The sequence below is a fragment of the Musa acuminata genome, chromosome BXJ3-9, assembly GCF_036884655.1.
Source record: "Musa acuminata AAA Group cultivar baxijiao chromosome BXJ3-9, Cavendish_Baxijiao_AAA, whole genome shotgun sequence".
Lineage (NCBI taxonomy): Eukaryota > Viridiplantae > Streptophyta > Magnoliopsida > Zingiberales > Musaceae > Musa > Musa acuminata.
Window position 1 is genome coordinate 43,905,874 of NC_088357.1, and position 19,048 is coordinate 43,924,921.

At 35.8% G+C, this 19,048-nt stretch overlaps 2 protein-coding genes across 2 annotated transcripts; both read left to right on the top strand.

Moving 5' to 3' along the window:
• Positions 1-289: 289 nt before the first annotated feature.
• LOC135649295 (protein GET1-like) lies at positions 290-8,400 on the top strand. Its single transcript, XM_065167507.1, has 8 exons — positions 290-536; positions 4,543-4,622; positions 4,841-4,911; positions 6,294-6,364; positions 6,430-6,511; positions 7,660-7,709; positions 7,803-7,928; positions 8,015-8,400. The coding sequence occupies exons 1-7, from the start codon at positions 420-422 to the stop codon at positions 7,887-7,889; spliced, it is 558 nt and encodes a 185-aa protein (XP_065023579.1). The 5' UTR covers positions 290-419; the 3' UTR covers positions 7,890-7,928; positions 8,015-8,400.
• A 6,749-nt stretch (positions 8,401-15,149) lies between these two features.
• On the top strand, positions 15,150-18,583 carry LOC135648556 (receptor-like cytoplasmic kinase 185). Its single transcript, XM_065166328.1, has 5 exons — positions 15,150-15,649; positions 15,744-15,904; positions 16,022-16,211; positions 17,015-17,406; positions 18,075-18,583. Exons 1-5 carry the CDS (start codon positions 15,544-15,546, stop codon positions 18,369-18,371), a joined length of 1,146 nt encoding a protein of 381 aa, XP_065022400.1. The 5' UTR covers positions 15,150-15,543; the 3' UTR covers positions 18,372-18,583.
• The last annotated feature ends 465 nt before the right edge of the window (positions 18,584-19,048 follow it).

A 19,048-nucleotide genomic window follows, 5' to 3' on the forward strand; every position in this document is an offset into this window, starting at 1 on the left:
TGCTATGTTTTTGTTTTGTTTTTCCTTAAATAAATGTAAAAATATTCTAAAAACAAAACCAAATAATCCTCTTATTTGAATATTAAATATAAATCACAACAGTAAATAACTTAATGTGAGAATAATGACATCATTGACACATACTTTATTCACTTAAGTAAATCCAAACCCTGACCCTAACCTTTTGAACCGAGCAATACTTCCTATCACGAACCCGGTTTATTTGGCATAAATCGGGAGGAGTTGATCGCTTTAGTTGCTTCACGAACCGGGTTTACTTGGAGAACCTAAAATGGACCTCGTCAGACCCGGATGTTGTGCCGGTGGGATCGCCTTCATCTCGACCGCTTTCACGCCACCAGCTTTTACCACAACATCGCCGGTCTAATCACGTCCCTCTCACTCCGGTGGCTTCAAGGATGAACGGCGGGACCTCCGGCAGCGGCAGCGGCAGCGGCTTGCTCTCCCCTCTCTTCATCTTCTTCCTCGTCGTCGTTCTGCAAACCCTCGATGGCCTCCTCGATTTCGTCAAAAGGGTAAGCGAGTTCGAATCGACTTGTTCCGGAGATTTTCTTGTTTCTGTACTATCCGCGGAGATCGTATGGAATTTCACCTTCCCTTATCGGAATCCAATGGGACGCCTAATTTTTAGCTATCTTGTCGATAAATAAATGGATGAAACTTTGATCTTTGGTGAAGATCGACAGTTTAGTGATGTTACTAGCTCGTAAACGTGATGGTTAATGATACGCTTGTTAGGAGTTGCGTTGTTGAGAACAAAAGTTCCTTCTTTGCTATGGAGATTGCGAGGTTTCCTATTTCTTTTTCAGCGTCTTATTCTTAATTTGTCAAGTTTCATATATTGGATAATTATTTAGAAAGTATTGCAATCTCTCAATGATTGACTAATTATTAGCTTTAAGAGTTAATGTGGAAATAAAACGATGATATTACCTATTCTGAACTCCCTAACCCTGCACAGGTTATTTGTGCTTTCGTATAGAAGTTTGTATACTGTGTCTATTAAGGAATTAATAGGTCTTTCCATGCATTTGAAAACCTGCTGTTGACCAAACAGCTGAAACGGTTGTATTCAGTTTTATTGGAAATTGACATTAATAGTTATGATGATTTTATTATGGCAAGAAAATATTTTATTGATCATTTTGTCGTATGTAACTTCACATATTTGCAAAACGACCCATCTCATCTACTCTTTCCTATAACATCCCATCTTGGGATATGACCGTCACAGAAGATAAGATTTGACATAAACTATTTATTATTTTTTAGGTTTCTTTGGGTAGTTAGTTATTCAGGAAGAGTCTTAATTGCTTAAAGATTGACTACTAGTTGCTGTTGAAAAACCTCATAGAGTATCAAATGCGCAGCGGAAAATAAATACAAAAACGGTTTCCCAAAACAAATATTATCGGATCGTTGTGTGATGCCCGCGAGCGAAAAACTCGAAACGATAAAACCGCATCAAATGGTTGAGACGTTCTCACCTAGGGGAGATTGTATATCCCCTAAATCGCAGATCCTAATTTGTAGGATGGTGCTCTCGCAAGCTCCTCTTTAGCGGTAATCCACACAACGGACGTAGCGACGTACCTCCTTGTGCAGTGGGTTCTCTCCTCGTGTTCGTACACCACTACACAACAATAATCAAAAGAGGGGCTGGCCCTCTTGCTGCTCTCTCACACCAGGGAGGCTCACGACAAGGAGAGATAGGGGGAGGAGGAGATAGGAGGCCGGTGGCTGTAAGAGCCTATGATCCTTTGAGCCCCACTCCTATTTATAGATAGTCTCTCTTGCTAATCCTAATGGATCCTTCTTAGTGGTTATTGGATCCCCATCTAATAATTATTGGCTTCATGGATATTTGATCCCTATCCAATAACCACTCTAAACTCTATTGGGTCTCGCCCAATGAATCCATTAAAACATGGGCTTATTGGATATCCCATATCCAATCCTTTATTCATCGCATCATCCACTATATGCGTGTGATCCTTTAGGCCCAATATCAAGTTGGCCGTGAGTTGCATCCGTCAGAAGGTGCATTTTGACTCAAGGAATTATTATCCCCATAATAATTTACTCAACTCATCGACTATGGACGTACTAGGCCACTACACCATAGTCCTCATACAGTACGGGGGGATCTAATCCATTGTACTTATCTGCCCTTAGTTATCATATATCTATAGTCCTTCATCCATTTAATATCCCAAAAACCATATGTCAGGCATGGTGTTATCAGGCCCATACGAAATTCATCCGAGTCTCACTCTTATCGGATTCTCCGGAAAACTCTTTCTCTCTCAATTCAAATGACCCTGGCTAGGGATTTGCTTTAGTGAGAACACACGGGATATTCCTCTCATGATAGCGAGAGTGGATGATCCTTTATTGGCACTCAATTGTCTTCGTAAGGTTGGCTGTCATTCCCAATGATCATCTGTACTAGATCTGAAACTTCCAAACCTATAAGTCTGGTATCAAAGAATGAAGTACTCAAACAAGACATCCTTGATGTCTTAAGTCGAATGGCCAAATACACTACTGAAACTACAGAAACGTTGTTTGACGATGAGGTATCATTAACCGTCCAGCATTTCGTAAACGGATCATTTAGTGAACTCATTCTCCAATGAGCACCTGTACTATATCCCTAGTGTCCCCACACAAGCAGCTATGAGACCAGCTGCCTCCATCAATCATATGAATCGGTATATAGTACACCGATCTGTCTGATTACCTCGATGTCCTTCTCAAGTAACTTATGACCAGGAATATTTAGGATTTATATTTAAAGGAGAATTGGTCTCATTATCATGATCTCATCGTGATACAATTCTCATTGCACAGATTCAAGGGCATCACAATATATTCATCATATAATATGAAGTGAGAAAATATCATTATTAATATTAACAAAAAAAGATTGTGCATATCATCACTCACGTGATTGACTTGTATGGCACCTGTAACTAGCAGTTGCCTCGTATAGTTATTTGAGGAATAGAGATTATTTTACTCATGGTTTGTTTTACCGGATTATACTTGTGTATCGACCAGTCGTCGGTATGGTACATACCAATGTACCGACACATGGTATGGTGAGATGTACCGATAGACCAATATGTACTATCCATATTGGTCTCCTATTGGACCGGTATGTACCGCCCATACCGAACTATATACCGTGATATGGCGAACCTTGATTTTACCTATCTAGAATCTTCAACTCTGCATGAAATATTTGTAATTGGAACTTATCAATATGTAGGCCCATGAATGATCTTTGCTCAAGCTATAAATATTTCTTCCGTAGGTTCTCTTGTATATCTCTATCTCTTTTCTAATTAAAGGTCAGATCACCATAAAACTGTGAATTACTCCTTGAGAAGGTGTTTATCAAAAGGTTTATGATTGTGTGGCAAGCTGTGCTTAATTTTTTTATAGAGCTCTCAGGCATTGGTTAAAATGATTGTCTTGCTTAGTGTCGGGCAATTTATGTGATTCCTAAATCTTGTCATCAACCAATTTGACATACATATGAAATAGTGTTTAAAATATGATGTAGGAAATTAAATGAGGCATTCAAATGAAATGTAAATTAATGTGGTTAGACAGATTTCTTATCCATCTCTTCTAAATCTTCTTAAGCAATCCTCATGACCATGATTCCCAATGGGTTTCTTCCAGTTTTTATTTTCTATTCATTTTACCTTGGACAAGTTATCATCCTATTAGATCTTCCCACCTATTAATTTTTTTCTTTTTGGGCCTTTTGCAATGCCAACATGAGCATCTAATCGGTAAGATGTCCTTGTCTTATAAATTACTAAAACTTTGTTACAAAATTTCATCTAATCATGCAAGATGAATCTTTAGTTCATCAGCCTAACTGTTTTGCTCTTCCAAATCAAGAATTGTTCATCAATCCCAAGAAAATTTTCTCACTACATTCTCTTTTGTGTTCAAATTATTTTTGTGTTCAAATTATATTTCTTTTTTCTCTAGATTGTTTTTATTCAGAAGAAATAATGAATTGGTACCAACCTCCTAGGGGTTTTCGGTAGTAAGCATTTCTGGTTAAAAAATAAATTTTCTGCCAATATTTTAGGATTTCATATGAAGCTGCATAATCTTCTGCTGCTTTATGCACTGAAAAGCAATCCCTTTTCATACCCCATCTCTGTACACTTCACTTTAGATTTTTTTTTTCTGTAAAACATGAATTCCTTTTTTTTTCAATATCTATTTTCTGATTTGTGTAAGTACACATTCATATGAGTTCAGTTGTACTTTTCCTCTCTGTTACAACTTTAGCCCCATATTTTCTTGTATTTCCTTCTTGACCTTTTCTGGGTAATAATGTTCTGTTTAGGACGAATGATATTAGTTGTCCTATAAGCTACTGAATCCTTTTTCTAAATTATATTTATGTAAACTTGTGGAGATTGATGAATTTTACTAGGGCATTTTCTCAAAATACTATTTCCTTTTAAATGTGTTACACTGCCTTTGCAGAAAGGGATGCATAGTGCTGAAGAAGTTCAATTGCGAAAAGAAATCAAACAACTTTTAAAAGAGGCTAGCTCCTTGTCAACGTAGGTGTTCAAACATCTCCAACGAGGTTGTCTTACAGTTTTACAATAATTCAAATATAGTCACTTTATAGTTTGAGTATATTTTCTGGTAGCACTTTATGGTATGTCAATTTAGATATTATGTGCGGTCTGTAACACTTCTGTTATAATGCTTATTTAGAAATGCATCTATCGCATACATTACGATGATGATGATTATTCTTTTCCTTTTACTGCAGGCCCTCAACCTTTGCTCAGTCTGCAAAGCTCAGACGATTGGCTGCAGCCAAGGAAAAGGAGCTACTAAGAAGTATTTATACAGTAACAACTTGGATTATGTGAATTAGTTGTTATTTATCCTACTCAATTAGAATAACAACTTGCAGGCTTACGAACTATCTATTTGTGGTGCTACCTAGAAGAATTTTTCATATTACTTTGACATGATGACCCTGTATTCTCCAGTCAAATCAGTCAATCAACTCCTTCACTTGGATCTATCTAAAAGTTTTTTGTGTCTCTAGAGTATTTTGTACACAATGATGAAGCTTAGCAAACTTCATACTTGATCAGTTTTTGGGATGATATGCATCAGCCATTTACATGCTAGACAGTTTTATATGTTACCTGACTGCATATTAAATTAATATACTATCTTATGTTTTATTATTCTTAATAATCTGACTGTATTTCTGTGGCTTGTTTCATTTTGTTAGTAAATGAACTCTTATGTTCGTAGATATAGTTTGTTGTTAGATCAGTATTGGATTTGGTGATAGTTTTATTTCTTTTGTATTCACGTTCTGAATTGGACTCTTCTTGTCATTATATTAAAAAGATATTTGGTCTATTGAAGAAATTATTCAAGTTATTTTATCAAAAGGAGTTGGATGTTTTTACTAATGAACAATTCTGTGCTTCTTTTCTTCCATCTTTCATGACTTCTACTTCTGCGACATCAAGTCTCGAGTCTATTTCCTTTCACTTTTCCTTCTACTTCTCTCTACTACACATATTGAGTAACTCACCCAACCTTTTCTTCTTAACAAAGCAATTTATTTCGCAAGTTTACAACAACATACCTATTGCTTGTATCATCTCTTAAATTCATCTTTACTGTTGGGGCTACGGCATCTGTAGAATGTTAGATTGCATATAAGAATGATTTTGTATTAGAAGCAAGGATATACCTGACATTGGCATTGTGTTTGATCTAGGCCTTTGCGTCATAGATAGGAAATGACGTTGCAGTTTTCTGCTTCTGTTATTGATTTATTCATTTTCTGCTAAGTGCTAAGAAAGTTGGTTATTTTTACAAGATCATAGCGATGATGGTGGGGAAGAGTTGGATTTGAAAGTTGTTTGCTTATATTTTTACCTCGTATTCATGGAGTTCTTTCCTTACCTTGATTTTTGTTTACCATATTAATCCATTAGGACCTGTTACCTAAAATTCCCTCACAATCTTTCTGACTGTTTGTTTCTTACAGACTGTAATGTTCTTGATTGATGATTAAGTCTTGCATGTAGCTCACAGAGTTATGGTGGTCATTTTTTTTTTACTATTTGCTTGTTGCATTCTTCCACGATCCTCAAATATCTATTGCTTCTTATATATGTGGGATATAAAATAATCAAGATTGTGTAATGGTTTTCTAAACAATTTCTTTTACTTAATTAATGCACATGCAGAACAAGAGGAGCACAGGAAGGAGAAATCATGGTTTTACGAGTTGTGTGGGAGGGTCCTGCTGGTTATCAAGGTAAAATGAGTTTTCATATTCTCTCTACGTTTAGAAGGACTCGGTGATTATTTTGCTTCTCCTAGGTGCTGCTCTATGCTACACTTGTTTTGCGATTCTGGGGAGTTCCTGTTGCAGCAGTTCCTCATCATTTGCTGCAGCCATTTGGTAAGATTTTTATAGCCCATTGTTCCCCTGATGTTGAAATAATTAACATTGTCTACTCCAATAAACGGGCATCTGAAGCTATTTTGAATGATATTGTTACTTTAACTATCTTTCATTTTTGTCAAATGTGAGATTGTATGTGTAAGTTGGTCATGTATTATCTCCATGTAACACATCCAAGGAGGTACGATTGTCAAGGATATCTGCCTTTCTGGACATTCTACATGTTTGAATCAGGATATTGTTAATGTGAACTAGAAAGCCTGATCTTTAATATTGGCATCTGAAATTATTTTTAATATTGTTGTTACTTTGACTTCAAATATCTTTCAATGTATCAAATTTGAGAAAGATTATCTTGATAAGTTGGTCATTGATTATCCAAGCAGGCATGTTCCAATTTTTCCTCAAGAATCTCTGCTTTGTTTGGGCATTCTACTATTGTCAATGAGCACTCTTAAGTGTAACCCTGTGCAATTTTGAGCCTCGTTGGTAATTGATTGAAAATTGCTAGAATAAAAATACTTGCATAAGTTGTATAATATTGTATGCTTAATTTGTTATTTAGTTGTAAAGACTTGCTTCAAACAAATTCAAACTTAAGGCAATTGTCCGATTGTGCTGATTACAATGATACGATGGCTGTGTTCTTGTATTGGAGATCTAAACTGTAGGATCGGAGAGATTATCTTATGAAGAAATTTACATTAGAGGAACTAGAAAGGATGTGAGATTCTAAAGACCATTCTTTTCTTTGCCCATTGACTTTTCAAAAATTATATTCCTACCTACTCAACATCAGAATATAAAGTTTTATTTCATGTTGATTGATAGCAATAATTCATCCACTTAGTGCAGAGGTAAAATCAGGCCCAATTTGGTTTATAAAAACTTGATCTGAACATCATATATTTTTATTCAAATCATCTTGTTCTGGATGAATATTTCAAGGATAGTCACCTCTATTTTCTACCAAAAATTTTAAAAAAGTTGTGTTGAGCAAATTATTGATGTTTGTTTTCTTATTCCTTTTTCCATCTCCCTTCTATTCTGTCATCATACTTGGTTTACAGTATGTCCATTACATCTAGCAGTTGCCCTCAAGGCCTCCAGCGTCAAAGATTGATGTTTTTGTCTTGTTTTGGCAGGCAAGATATTGTCCTGGAGAGCTGGAAATTCTGCTACAGGTCAAATCATGGTATATTCATTACCTGAGTTGTGCATCAAAACACGATGACTTGATGAATTTTTTTTTCCATGACTTTGCGCTGTTTCATGGATCACAATACAGGTTGGGATAGTTCCCTGGCTGATTTTAACTTCTCGTGTCAGCAAATTCTTGTGGCAAAAACTCTCAAAAGGATTTCTCAATTATTAATTCTTGAAATGACTTTGCCCAATCTAAGATTATAATTCGGTATGTAGATTATTTACAGTAGTTGCTTCAGTATTCCAGATACATAGTCTTTTTATGCATCTAATTCATTACCTTCTCTTATACAGGCAGTTTTGTTAAGTTCATAGTATATGTGAATAAGGAAACTGAAGAAAAATAGAAGGCTGGATGACATGCGTTAGAAATTTCAAGCAGCATTGTATCATTAGGTCAGCGCATAATTACCAAAGAAACCAAAGCTCCGCTCTATTCTGCTTCAAGAATTTTGATCAGAAGTGCACACACGTTGTGTGAAGATTGTTTCAAGATTGTTTTTGTTATTTGTTCATCTTATAATTTGTTCAACTCTGCCATGTAAACACTTGATATTATGGACCATTTATTTTTATGTCAACTTGGATTTGGTGCCCCCAATCAATGTACGTTAAACATTGGCATTTTGGAGATCTGTAGTTAATCGACAGTATAACAAAGATTGAGTTGAATGATTCAATGAGCTATGAGGTTTCTTCGTTCTACCAAAATCTTATATGGAAAATAATAAAATAAAACTGTAAATCTCAATTATTTGAGATTGATTATATGGATCTTTTATTGTTATTGAGATCCGAAAAAATCATATATTTAGTTAAATTTAAAATATTTAATTTTTTTATTTATAATTTTTATTAAAAAAATTATCATATTATTATCATTAATTTTTTATTATGATTATCTCATATTACTAATATTAATTATCTCTCATCAGCACATGTATATATCATTTTAAATGATTTTTTTAATATTATTTTGTATTGAAACGATATTTAGTTGTTCAAAGTAAAAAATATATTGTTTCTTAAATATCCAACACTCAGATCAAATAGTCTTATAATTGTCTTATAAAATTTTTCTTTTAATATCAAACATATTCGATTATCACATAAGACTTTTGATACCTCTCATTATTTTAATTATCATATTTTTACACTATCAATAATATCTTCACTAATCTCTTTATCTTATTAAATAATTGATTTAAGATGCACAAAGCTTTTACTTAGAAGTATTTCTTATCCATTCAATTTAATTATATTCTTTTATCTATTTTTAGAAGCACTAAAATTATATTTTGTATATTTAGCTTTAGTCCTACTTAATCTAATATTTTTAGTTTTTAAGGCTTGCCACCATAACTTAAGTTTATGATTAATTTTATTTAGATAATCATCAACTAAAATAATATTATCGCCAAATAACATATACTATCTTATATGTAGCTAGTAAATTTATCTATTAGCAATGTGAAATGATAAAGACATAATATGGTTCCTTAATGTAATCACATGCTAATAGGAAACTCACTAGATAAATACTTTATAGTTCTAACATTAGTAGCTATATTATCATTATATCTTTAATATTAATATAAATAGTAGATATATCTTTTTTTTCTAAAACTCATCATAATAAATTTTTAGGAACCCTATCATAGGCTTTTTCTAAGTTAATAAAAATCATAGACAAATATTTTTTTTCTCCCTATACTTTTTTATTAATTATCTTAATAAATAAATAGCTTTTATGATTGATCTTTTATGCATAATACCAAATTAATTTTCAAAGATGTTTGTTTCAAGTCTTATCAAACTTTCAATAATTTTTTTTTCAAAGTTTCATAGTATAGCACATGATTTTAATTTCTATATAATTTGAATAATTTTATTATCACCCTTATTTTTATAAATCGATACTAAAAAACTCTTTCTCTATTCATTAGACATCTTTTTGAATCTCATGATTTTATTGAATAAGTTAGTTAACTAAGCTACTCTCTTCTCCTCTAAATTTTTTTAGATTTTAATTAGGATACCATTAGGCTTAACACTCTTAGTTATTTTTATTTTCTTTAATATATATTTTTTACTTCATTAACTCTAATTTTTACCAATAGATCTATGATTATTAAATCTACCACTATTATTTATCATTAAATAAGAGTCAAATAAAATACTCATTAAATAATTTATAAAAATAATTTTTTTCCTTTCTTTAATCTTGTTATCATTAACAAATGTTCTTTAATCTTCACTTTTAATGCGTCTAATATTACATAAATTCTTACACTTTCGTTTCTTGGTTTTAATAATTTGATATGTATCTTTTCATCATTTTAGTACTTAATTTATTAAAAAATTATCATAAATTTTACATCTTGTCGTACAAATCTTTTCTTGAATCTCCTTTTAGATTCTTTATATCCTTCAATTTTTTTTTCTTATTTTATAATTTTATCAATCTTTACAATATGATCTTTTAGTAAAAATTATTTTTTAAATTTTCTCATATCGTTACCAACTCTCTTTTAAGGTTATAGTTTAATAAATAATCTTGTTTTTTAACCTTGCAATCTTCTTAGTCATTGTAATCCAAATAATAGTGATATTATCCTCATCTAAGTTTCAAGTCACCTCTCTTTTCATCTTATTCTTAAAAATATTTATATTATTATCTTTAAAATTTCACCATCTAGTCCTAGTAAAATTTTTATTATCCTTTTTTATTTCTATAGTAATATCTAAAACCATTAATCTATGTTGATTCATTAAACTTTTATCGGGTATAATTTTATAATTTTTGTAAATAATTTTATCTACCTAGTGAGGAAAAAGATTAAACCTAACTCCTTCGGGTATGACCCAAACACCCTATCACTTCATCTCACCTCTCTTTTTTATCCGCTACAGTCTTATGATTTTGATCTTGGTGATAACCCCTTCAACTCTAGTCATTGTCTGTGAGTCGTTATTCAAAGCATCAAGCCCAACTCAGTATGAACATCATGTCAGTATTGATAAGCGAAAGAAAAAGAAGAAGCTCATCATGAAGAAGGTGCCTTACCCCCGAACGATAGAGGAACTCGAGGAGCTAGTTCTAAAGAGGGGACCAAATGAAATGCCTTCTACCTCCATAATGTCAGCACCTTTAGAGGGTCCTTATAGTTCTAGGTCTTTTTCGAGGAAAATAGGAGAGAAGCAAATGTTGATGTTTTTCGAGGAAAATAGGAGAGAAGCAAATGTTGATGTTAGACTTGTGCAAGGGCAAGCCACTACCCTTCGTGGCTTTTCAAATAGCCAACCTATCATACCCAACCCTGGATGCATCATTGCAATCAAGATGTGAGGTAGATAGGATAGAAAGTGTGGGGCGATAGCATAGCTTTGGAGCAATAATATCATGGGTCCTTATGTTTGGGGGTGGCATAATAGATCTTGATTGACACCTACTAACGTAACGAAATGCTAGTAAGTTAGGTTGTAGCTAGTCCCTTCAGTTTCACGTTGCTCATTCTCTTGTATTTAATTTACAGCACCACCACTATGTAGTGGCTCTTATTAACCGTTTAAGGGATGTTCGTTTTGTCATTCATTAGCAGTCCCTTATAATTGATGATCTTGGAGAAGAAATCGAGGGGTTAAAGAAGGAGAGAGGAGCCCCTTTAGTTATTGTCGAGGCGGAGGCTCAAGGGGTTGAGCTAGCACGACAACTAAAGGAGGTTGAGCAATGCCTCATCGACTTCGCCAAGTAGTTGGAGAGAGTTCATAGTAATAGTCAGGAGGAAGAGAATATGTCCCTTAGTCAAAGCACGAGAATCATCTCCTTGTCCGACAAGAGAGGGGGAGTATTATCTATGCAATATGCCGACTAAGCAAAATTAAACCCTCAATCCTGATCCAAACTTATAAGGAAGAAGTGCTTCTTCCAACCCTTGTGGTTGGAAGGAGCATCACTAACTTTAAAGCACCCTCGAACAACTAGATAGTAGCCACTTCTCCTCTTGCATAGTTAAAAATAAGTAGCAAAAAGTTTATGAGTTAGAGTAATACTGGTATGCTAGCATTCTCCCATGAACACTATTAAATAGCGTCATGAGTTGGGTATCATTTAAGAGGGTAATATCTTCCACCATTGAAAGTATACTATTACTGAGTGAAGGGGAAGATGATGTCCCCGCCTTGAGGGCATCACAAGATAAGCAAAATGACCCAAGCGTGGGGTTGAATGAATGCTAATTGGGTTAGGGGATTTGAAATCAAACTCGACTGTCATGGAATACCTAGTTCGCAAGTGATCCAGGAGTGGTGCACTCACCACTAAATTATAGTCATACAAGCTTTTTATAGCTTTAAGTCTCAAAGAACCTTTGGGTTCATAGGAATTACCTCCCCCGATAAAGGCAATGTTGAGACCTCCTCTACCCTTCAGTTGTCCAAAGACAAAGCATGAACCTTGATCATCTAACAGCCAAGAGATTGAGAGGAGCTTGTGTGAGAAAGAAAAAAACATCCTGACCTAAGGAGGCAAAATAGTAAGATAGTGAAAGATCGAATTGTTATATAACTGATGCTAGGGCTATGAAAGACTCGAGGACCGACTCACTTTGCAAGGAACTAAGGTGAAGTAGAGAAGGCTTCTAAGGAGGCCTTGGAGGTAAAGTAAAAGGCTTTTGAGGAGACTCATGAGGTTCAAATAGAAGAATGAGTCTCACCCTATATGGTAAGAGAAGATTATAGAGAGAGAGAGAGAGAGTCAATCTCTCACCTCCTATAATTAAGACAAGTGTCTTTTCAAGATAATTCCAAAGGGACACGATGGATAAAGAACTCAAAAAGTACCAAAGTGTATCACAATAGAAGCATAAGACAATATATTCAAGATGCATGAGTCAAGAAAACCATATCCGAGTGAAGAAAAATCCACTATAACGGAAGTATAAGATAAAATATGCCCAATACACTTAAGTTAGAAAAACCTGACATACTTGAGCATAAATTAGTCGCAGCAGAGGCACAAGGCAAAATGTTCTAGAGGCACGTGAGTCAAGAAAACCCAACTAGCATGAAGAAAATATATCATGCTATGGGCACAAAGTAAAATATGTTTGAGGTATATGAGTCAAGAAAATCCAACTGTTACGAAGAGAAATCTACTATGGTGGAGGCAAGAGACAAAATGTACCCGAGACTCATGAGTCAAGAAATCTAACTCACATGAAGAGAAATCCATCATGACGAAGACACAAGGCAAAATTTGTCTAAGGTACATGAGTCAGGAAAAATCCAACTCGTGTGGGAAGAAATCCACCACGACAAAGGCATAAGGCAAAATGTGCCCAGGGCGTAGAGTTAAAAAAATTTAACCCTCGTAAGGAGAAGTCCATCACGATGGAAGCACAAGGGAAAATATGTTTAAGGCATATGAGTTGAGAAAATCTAACCAATATGAAGAGAAGTCCACCACGATGGAGACACAAGATAAAATATGCGTAAAGCGTGAAGGTCAAGAAAGCCGACCCCCACCTCCGTCCGAGGTGTGGAGGTCGAGAAGGCTGACCCCCACCTCCTTCTGAAGTGTAGAGGTCGAGAAGGCCGACCCCCACCTCCATCCGAGGTGTGAATGTCATGAAGAGATAGTGAGATTGGAAAACCTGACCCCGTCTGACCAATGTGTGCCCTTCAATGCCATGAGGGATAGGTCACCAATGGATTACCTCTAGCAACACTAGAGAGGCAATCATATATGCACTTGTGCCGAATGAACTAAACACCACACTTTAAACCCCTCTAGCAAGAGTCTCGAAGCATGTCTTGAAGGGACAAATGATATAGAGTATACTATTAGCTAATCAATCATCTGACATATAGACACCATGTGGAGTCCTCATAGGGAGGAAAATGTTTATATCACCTTCTACCTATTTGCTCATGTGGATAAGAGTCCAAAGTAAGTCCATGATAGATAGCTCGGGGTTGTCCCCCCTCCCTCCCCCCACACCCCTCTCCTATCGCCTATGTAGATAAGAGACTAAGAGGGGACTGTTGGGGGCAGTTAGAGATTGTCTCCCTACAGAATATTCTATGAAATATTTTACCTCTTTATGACTAAGTAAAAAAGCTTATCTTCAATATAATGAATAGGGTGCTTACTTCTTTTGACTATTTAGGTCCGTACTTATACATCTCGAGTTACTAACTTGGGCACCGAAGGGATTGGGTCGAAAAACCTCTCCCGACATTGGTCTTTACATATGTGATACCTTGGGAGCTCAACGTTTTTACCTTGTAGATACCTCAGAGATCCCTACACATGTAGGTTTGGACCATGTCAGACTAACCAAAATGTTAACGACTTTTTTTTCTAATAATATTATAACTATAGATAAAAAAAAATATAAACATAAAGTGTTATTATTTGCACAAAGAAAAAGATTCAAAATAAAAAAAAATAAAGAATGATAAATATTATTCTAGATGAGAAACCACCTATCCATTTAATTTTGGATGGACATAACAAAAGGTAACATTATTGATGGATCAAAATTGATTATAGGAATTGTCACGATACTTCAAGGTAATGAATATTTAATTCTATTATAAATATATTTATTTTTTTTCTAAAAATTATATATATATATATAATTAACATGAGTTTTCTTTATGAATGTTGATCACAAGATTGTATAAACTAAGGTTTTCAATTTTGGTTTGTACTGATGTACTAAGCCCAACTCGATACAAACCGAGACGTTCCAATGGTACACCAAAAAAAAAGTTAAAAAATCTTTAAAAATATCTGAAGGTAATAGTCCAAAAATATTAGAGTATACCGACCGGTACATCTTGATAACGATCGAAATCTAGGGTGTACCAATCGATACATCGTGGTAAGAATCAAAATCTAAAGTATACCGAATGATGCATCTTAGTAACAATCGGATTTCGATCGTTATCGCCTTGTACAGACCCGTATCATCAGATATGGATCAAAGCATCGATATCTCGCCCGATAAAAGATGATCCGTATACCAATATCCTCTCGGACTGATACATACAACTTATATCAGACGGTACACATCAAAATTAAAAACCTTGCATCAAGCTCATAATATTGAAAATAAATTTTACCAAACACTAATATGCTTCATCGTAAACCAGTATCAAATCTATAGATTAAGAAAATTACATTTGGATCTAAGAAAAATGAACATATAACAAAATCATCTTTGTTGTTTAGTATAAAAAATCTTCCAAAACTTATATTTTTTTGGGACAATTATTTTAATTAATTTATTTTTATAATAAATAAATAATTAAAACGGAATTCGAACGCACGATATTACAATAAAATATCAAGATGTTTACCGATTAAGTTAGCTAATCTATTATTTAGTTTCCTCTGAGTTCAAAGAGAGAGAGAGAGGTTTTTTTGACACCGGCGGAGAGGATGACAGCGAGTCTGATGACAACAATAGCAATGCAAAGGTGGAGACCAACCTCCACTTTTGCCTTCCTCCACTCTTTTCTGCGAACAACTCTGCGCCTTTCATGGCCTTACGTTGCCAACTTCGACCGCCGTCCCTCCCCCTACCTCATATTATTCTCCGAATTCCTCGGCCACCGGGCTTCCTTCCGACCGCTGCTCCTCGAACCACCGATCCCCACTTTCTTCCTGCCGTCCCCTGTCAAAAAGATCTGATCTTGCCCAAGAGATAGAGAGCATCGCGAGGACGCAGCGCTGGGGAGGCCAGAAAGAGGCCGGCAATTCAGCTTCTTCTTACGTTTGGTGTCCCCTTGGAGCGGGCACCAGAGAAGGAGAGATGAACTGCTTCTCTTGCGTGAGTTATCATCACCGCGATGCTCCGAAGCGGGCCGCCGAGGGCAGTGTCGGCTCCTCGTCGTTGCCTCAGCTCGATGATTCCGAAGGTTCGTGTGAATTCCCTGCTGCGTACGAAGGTTTTTGTTTCAAATTATCTCCTCCGATGGAAATCTTCGTGTTCTTGGTTTCTTGGTGATGCAGAATTGGAGAAGATAGCATGTTCTCCGGATGGGGAGAAGAGCTTAGCTCGGAGTTTTACCTTCCGGGAGCTGGCGGCCGCCACTCGAAACTTCAAGCCGAAGAACTTGATAGGAGAAGGTGGCTTCGGAAGGGTATTCAAGGGGCACTTGGAATCTGGTCAGGCAAGCAATTCCTCTCCTCCTCCTCTTCTTCTTGAAGGTTGCTTCCACGGCAGCACCAAGAAGCTTCGATTTCGATGGCGCATTGATCGTAAACAGGCTTGGCATTTTGACGAATAGGTTGTGGCAGTCAAGCAGCTCAATAGAAACGGGATGCAGGGCAGCCAAGAATTCCTTGTTGAGTGCCTGATGCTGACAATGCTGCACCACATAAACCTCGTCAGCTTGATTGGATACTGTGCTGAAGGAGACGAGAGGCTCTTGGTATACGAGTACATGCCGCAGGGTAGCTTGGAACATCACCTATTTGGTATGCTTCTTCTCTATCCCTTTGGTTGCTAAACCAGAGCATCTATGTGCTATTTCCAGCAGTTTGGAGTCTTTGTTGAAGTATTGCTGTAAATACCTTATGATTTATCCTCATAAAAATGTGATACACTTGCTACGACAAGGTGATCATGGAAATGCCTGATGTGTGCATCTCAACAAGGATATCAAGATTAGAAGCCTGTTAGATGATGATAAATGTTGTTGAAACCAAATTCGTAAACTGTTATTTGTTGCCTTCACACAGATAGTAGAGTTGAACCCAATAACCTTGGCATCCTTTGCACTTGTTAAGTTCATATTGCATTTCATGTACGTTCCCCAACTGTATCACTTTGACATGTAGCAATGTTAACTTCATGATCTGATCCTGATAAGAACCAGGTTGGGTGTTAGCTCTAAGAAAGTCTGACCAAATTCCATGCTTTATTTTAATTCTCAATGTTCATTAGCCACTTATTTCCCATATTATCATTTTAGTTCTTTCAATTGAGCAATTTCAACCATGTGAATTATGAACCTTATAAGCCAATGTTAATACACATACTGATGGTCATAGTTTACATATGACATTGTTTTTATATTTGGTGCCATCTTGCTTTTCTTGATTGTCAGGCATTCAACTTATTTGCTTTCTTATGTTGTGAGATCAAATTATATTTCTACCTTCATCCGAATAAAATATAATTTCATGTAGCCTTTTGGGTATCATTATTCCAACTGGTTGAAGTTTTAGTTGATTCATCGGGGACATTTTACTCATGGGCTTTTCTTCTGTTTCTCCAGATTTGCCTCCTCCTAAAGAGCCACTTGACTGGAATACCCGGATAAAAATTGCTGTTGGTGCCGCAAAAGGGCTCACATATTTGCATGATGTGGTTAACCCACCTGTCATTTACCGTGACCTAAAATCTTCCAACATACTCTTAGACAATGAGTTCAACCCTAAGCTCTCCGACTTTGGTCTAGCAAAACTTGGACCTGTTGGTGACGACACTCATGTTTCGACGAGGGTGATGGGGACATATGGCTACTGTGCTCCGGACTATGCCATGAGTGGTAAATTGACAGTGAAGTCTGATGTTTATAGCTTTGGTGTCGTTCTACTGGAGCTGATTACTGGACGAAAGGCATTCGACTTTACCAAGAGATTGGGGGAGCAGAATTTAATCGTATGGGTACGTGTTTACTTGCATAAATACATTTTAACATTTGAATCTGGTTCTTGGTGCCATCTTCTACTTATGATTAATGCTAATACCCAGTTTGGAAAATTGAAGTTTTCAGTGGTTCATGATTCTACTACACGGTGATTTGAAAGAAATCTTGGTTCTTTTGCTTACAATTTGTTTCATCTTTATCGCAATTAGCTAAAATTGATACTGCTCTTGTTTTCTTTTACCCAACTTTTATGGGATTTGATTCTATATATTCTTAATCGTAAATAGAGACCTCAGTGTGTTTGTTCTTGTAAAGCATAAAGTTATCATAGTTTCATTGTTGTTTTTCCATCATTCATATTAGTAACAAAGTTGTTTTAGTTTCCACCAAATTTCAAGATTATGTAGTCAGTTAAATCTTCTCTGAAATGCTACCGATAGCTTTGTGTCAAATTAGCAATTACATATGGCTTCTAATTAACTACTTGAATACTTAATTTCTTCCTATACCTGTGAGTTGTCATGTCAGAGATAAAGAAGCCTTTCTTCGATACACTAATGTGATACTTAGACTGCATGTGAAGTTGTACAATTTCTCTGTTTCTTCGATCGAAATTTTCTTCCTGCTACATTAAAATCTCATTTTTATCGTGCATCAGTTAATATGTTTTTGTCTTCTTTTCCAGTCACGCCCTTTTATCAAGGACAGGAGGAAGTTCTCTCAGCTGGCTGACCCATTGCTGCAAGGGCGCTACCCGATCCGTCCCTTCCACCAGCTGGCTATGATCACCGCCATGTGTCTTCATGATCATCCCCACATCCGACCCACCATGCGTGAGGTGTCGCTCGCGCTTGACCATGTGGCGACGCAGTTGTATGTCTCAGAGACCAGCCACAGGATCCATGACAGTGCAAAACGACTGGCCGAAGGGGAGGACGCCGGAGGTCTTGCTGTGCAAGAGAATGTCAAGAAGGCAAGATGAGCTCAGGGTTATACGCATATGTACATAACAAATTTTCAATTTGCTGGATGTGGGTGCAAATCTGAGGACCAGACTGGAACTTGCATCTACAATATATGCATCGAAAGAAGGCAAACGCTTGTATATTTCTATGAACAGATTGATTTTGTTTATATGTACTTGTACGTTGGATGGTTGTAATTGTATGTACATGTGCTGATGTTCTTTTTTCATTTTTGTAAAAAGGGTAGTAAATATATTACCTCAAAATTCTGCCTGTCGGCAAACAGCTTGTTCATCAAAACACAAAAAATGAGCAGAGACCTTACCAAAAAAAACAGAAAAACCAATTAGCACATACTATTTTTTTTTCTTTTTGTATACGTGGCATAATAGTATGCTCCGTAAATCTTTATAAAGAATTTGAGTAAAATCTTGAGATTTTACTTAAAATCTTTACAACAATCAACTCAGAATCCAATTCGATTAAAAGCTAACTCCTTACTTGATTGCAATTGGAGTATTGAACACCTTGTTTGCTGCACATTAGCTCCAATGTTTTGTAGAATTTCTATACATTTTCCTTGGTGGACTTACGTATCAAATCACAAGTTCAATTGTTCAATTAAAACATGTAAATTGGGATAGGACGTCTTGAAATCCATTACACTGAGAAAGACAGCATGATAAGATCAAAG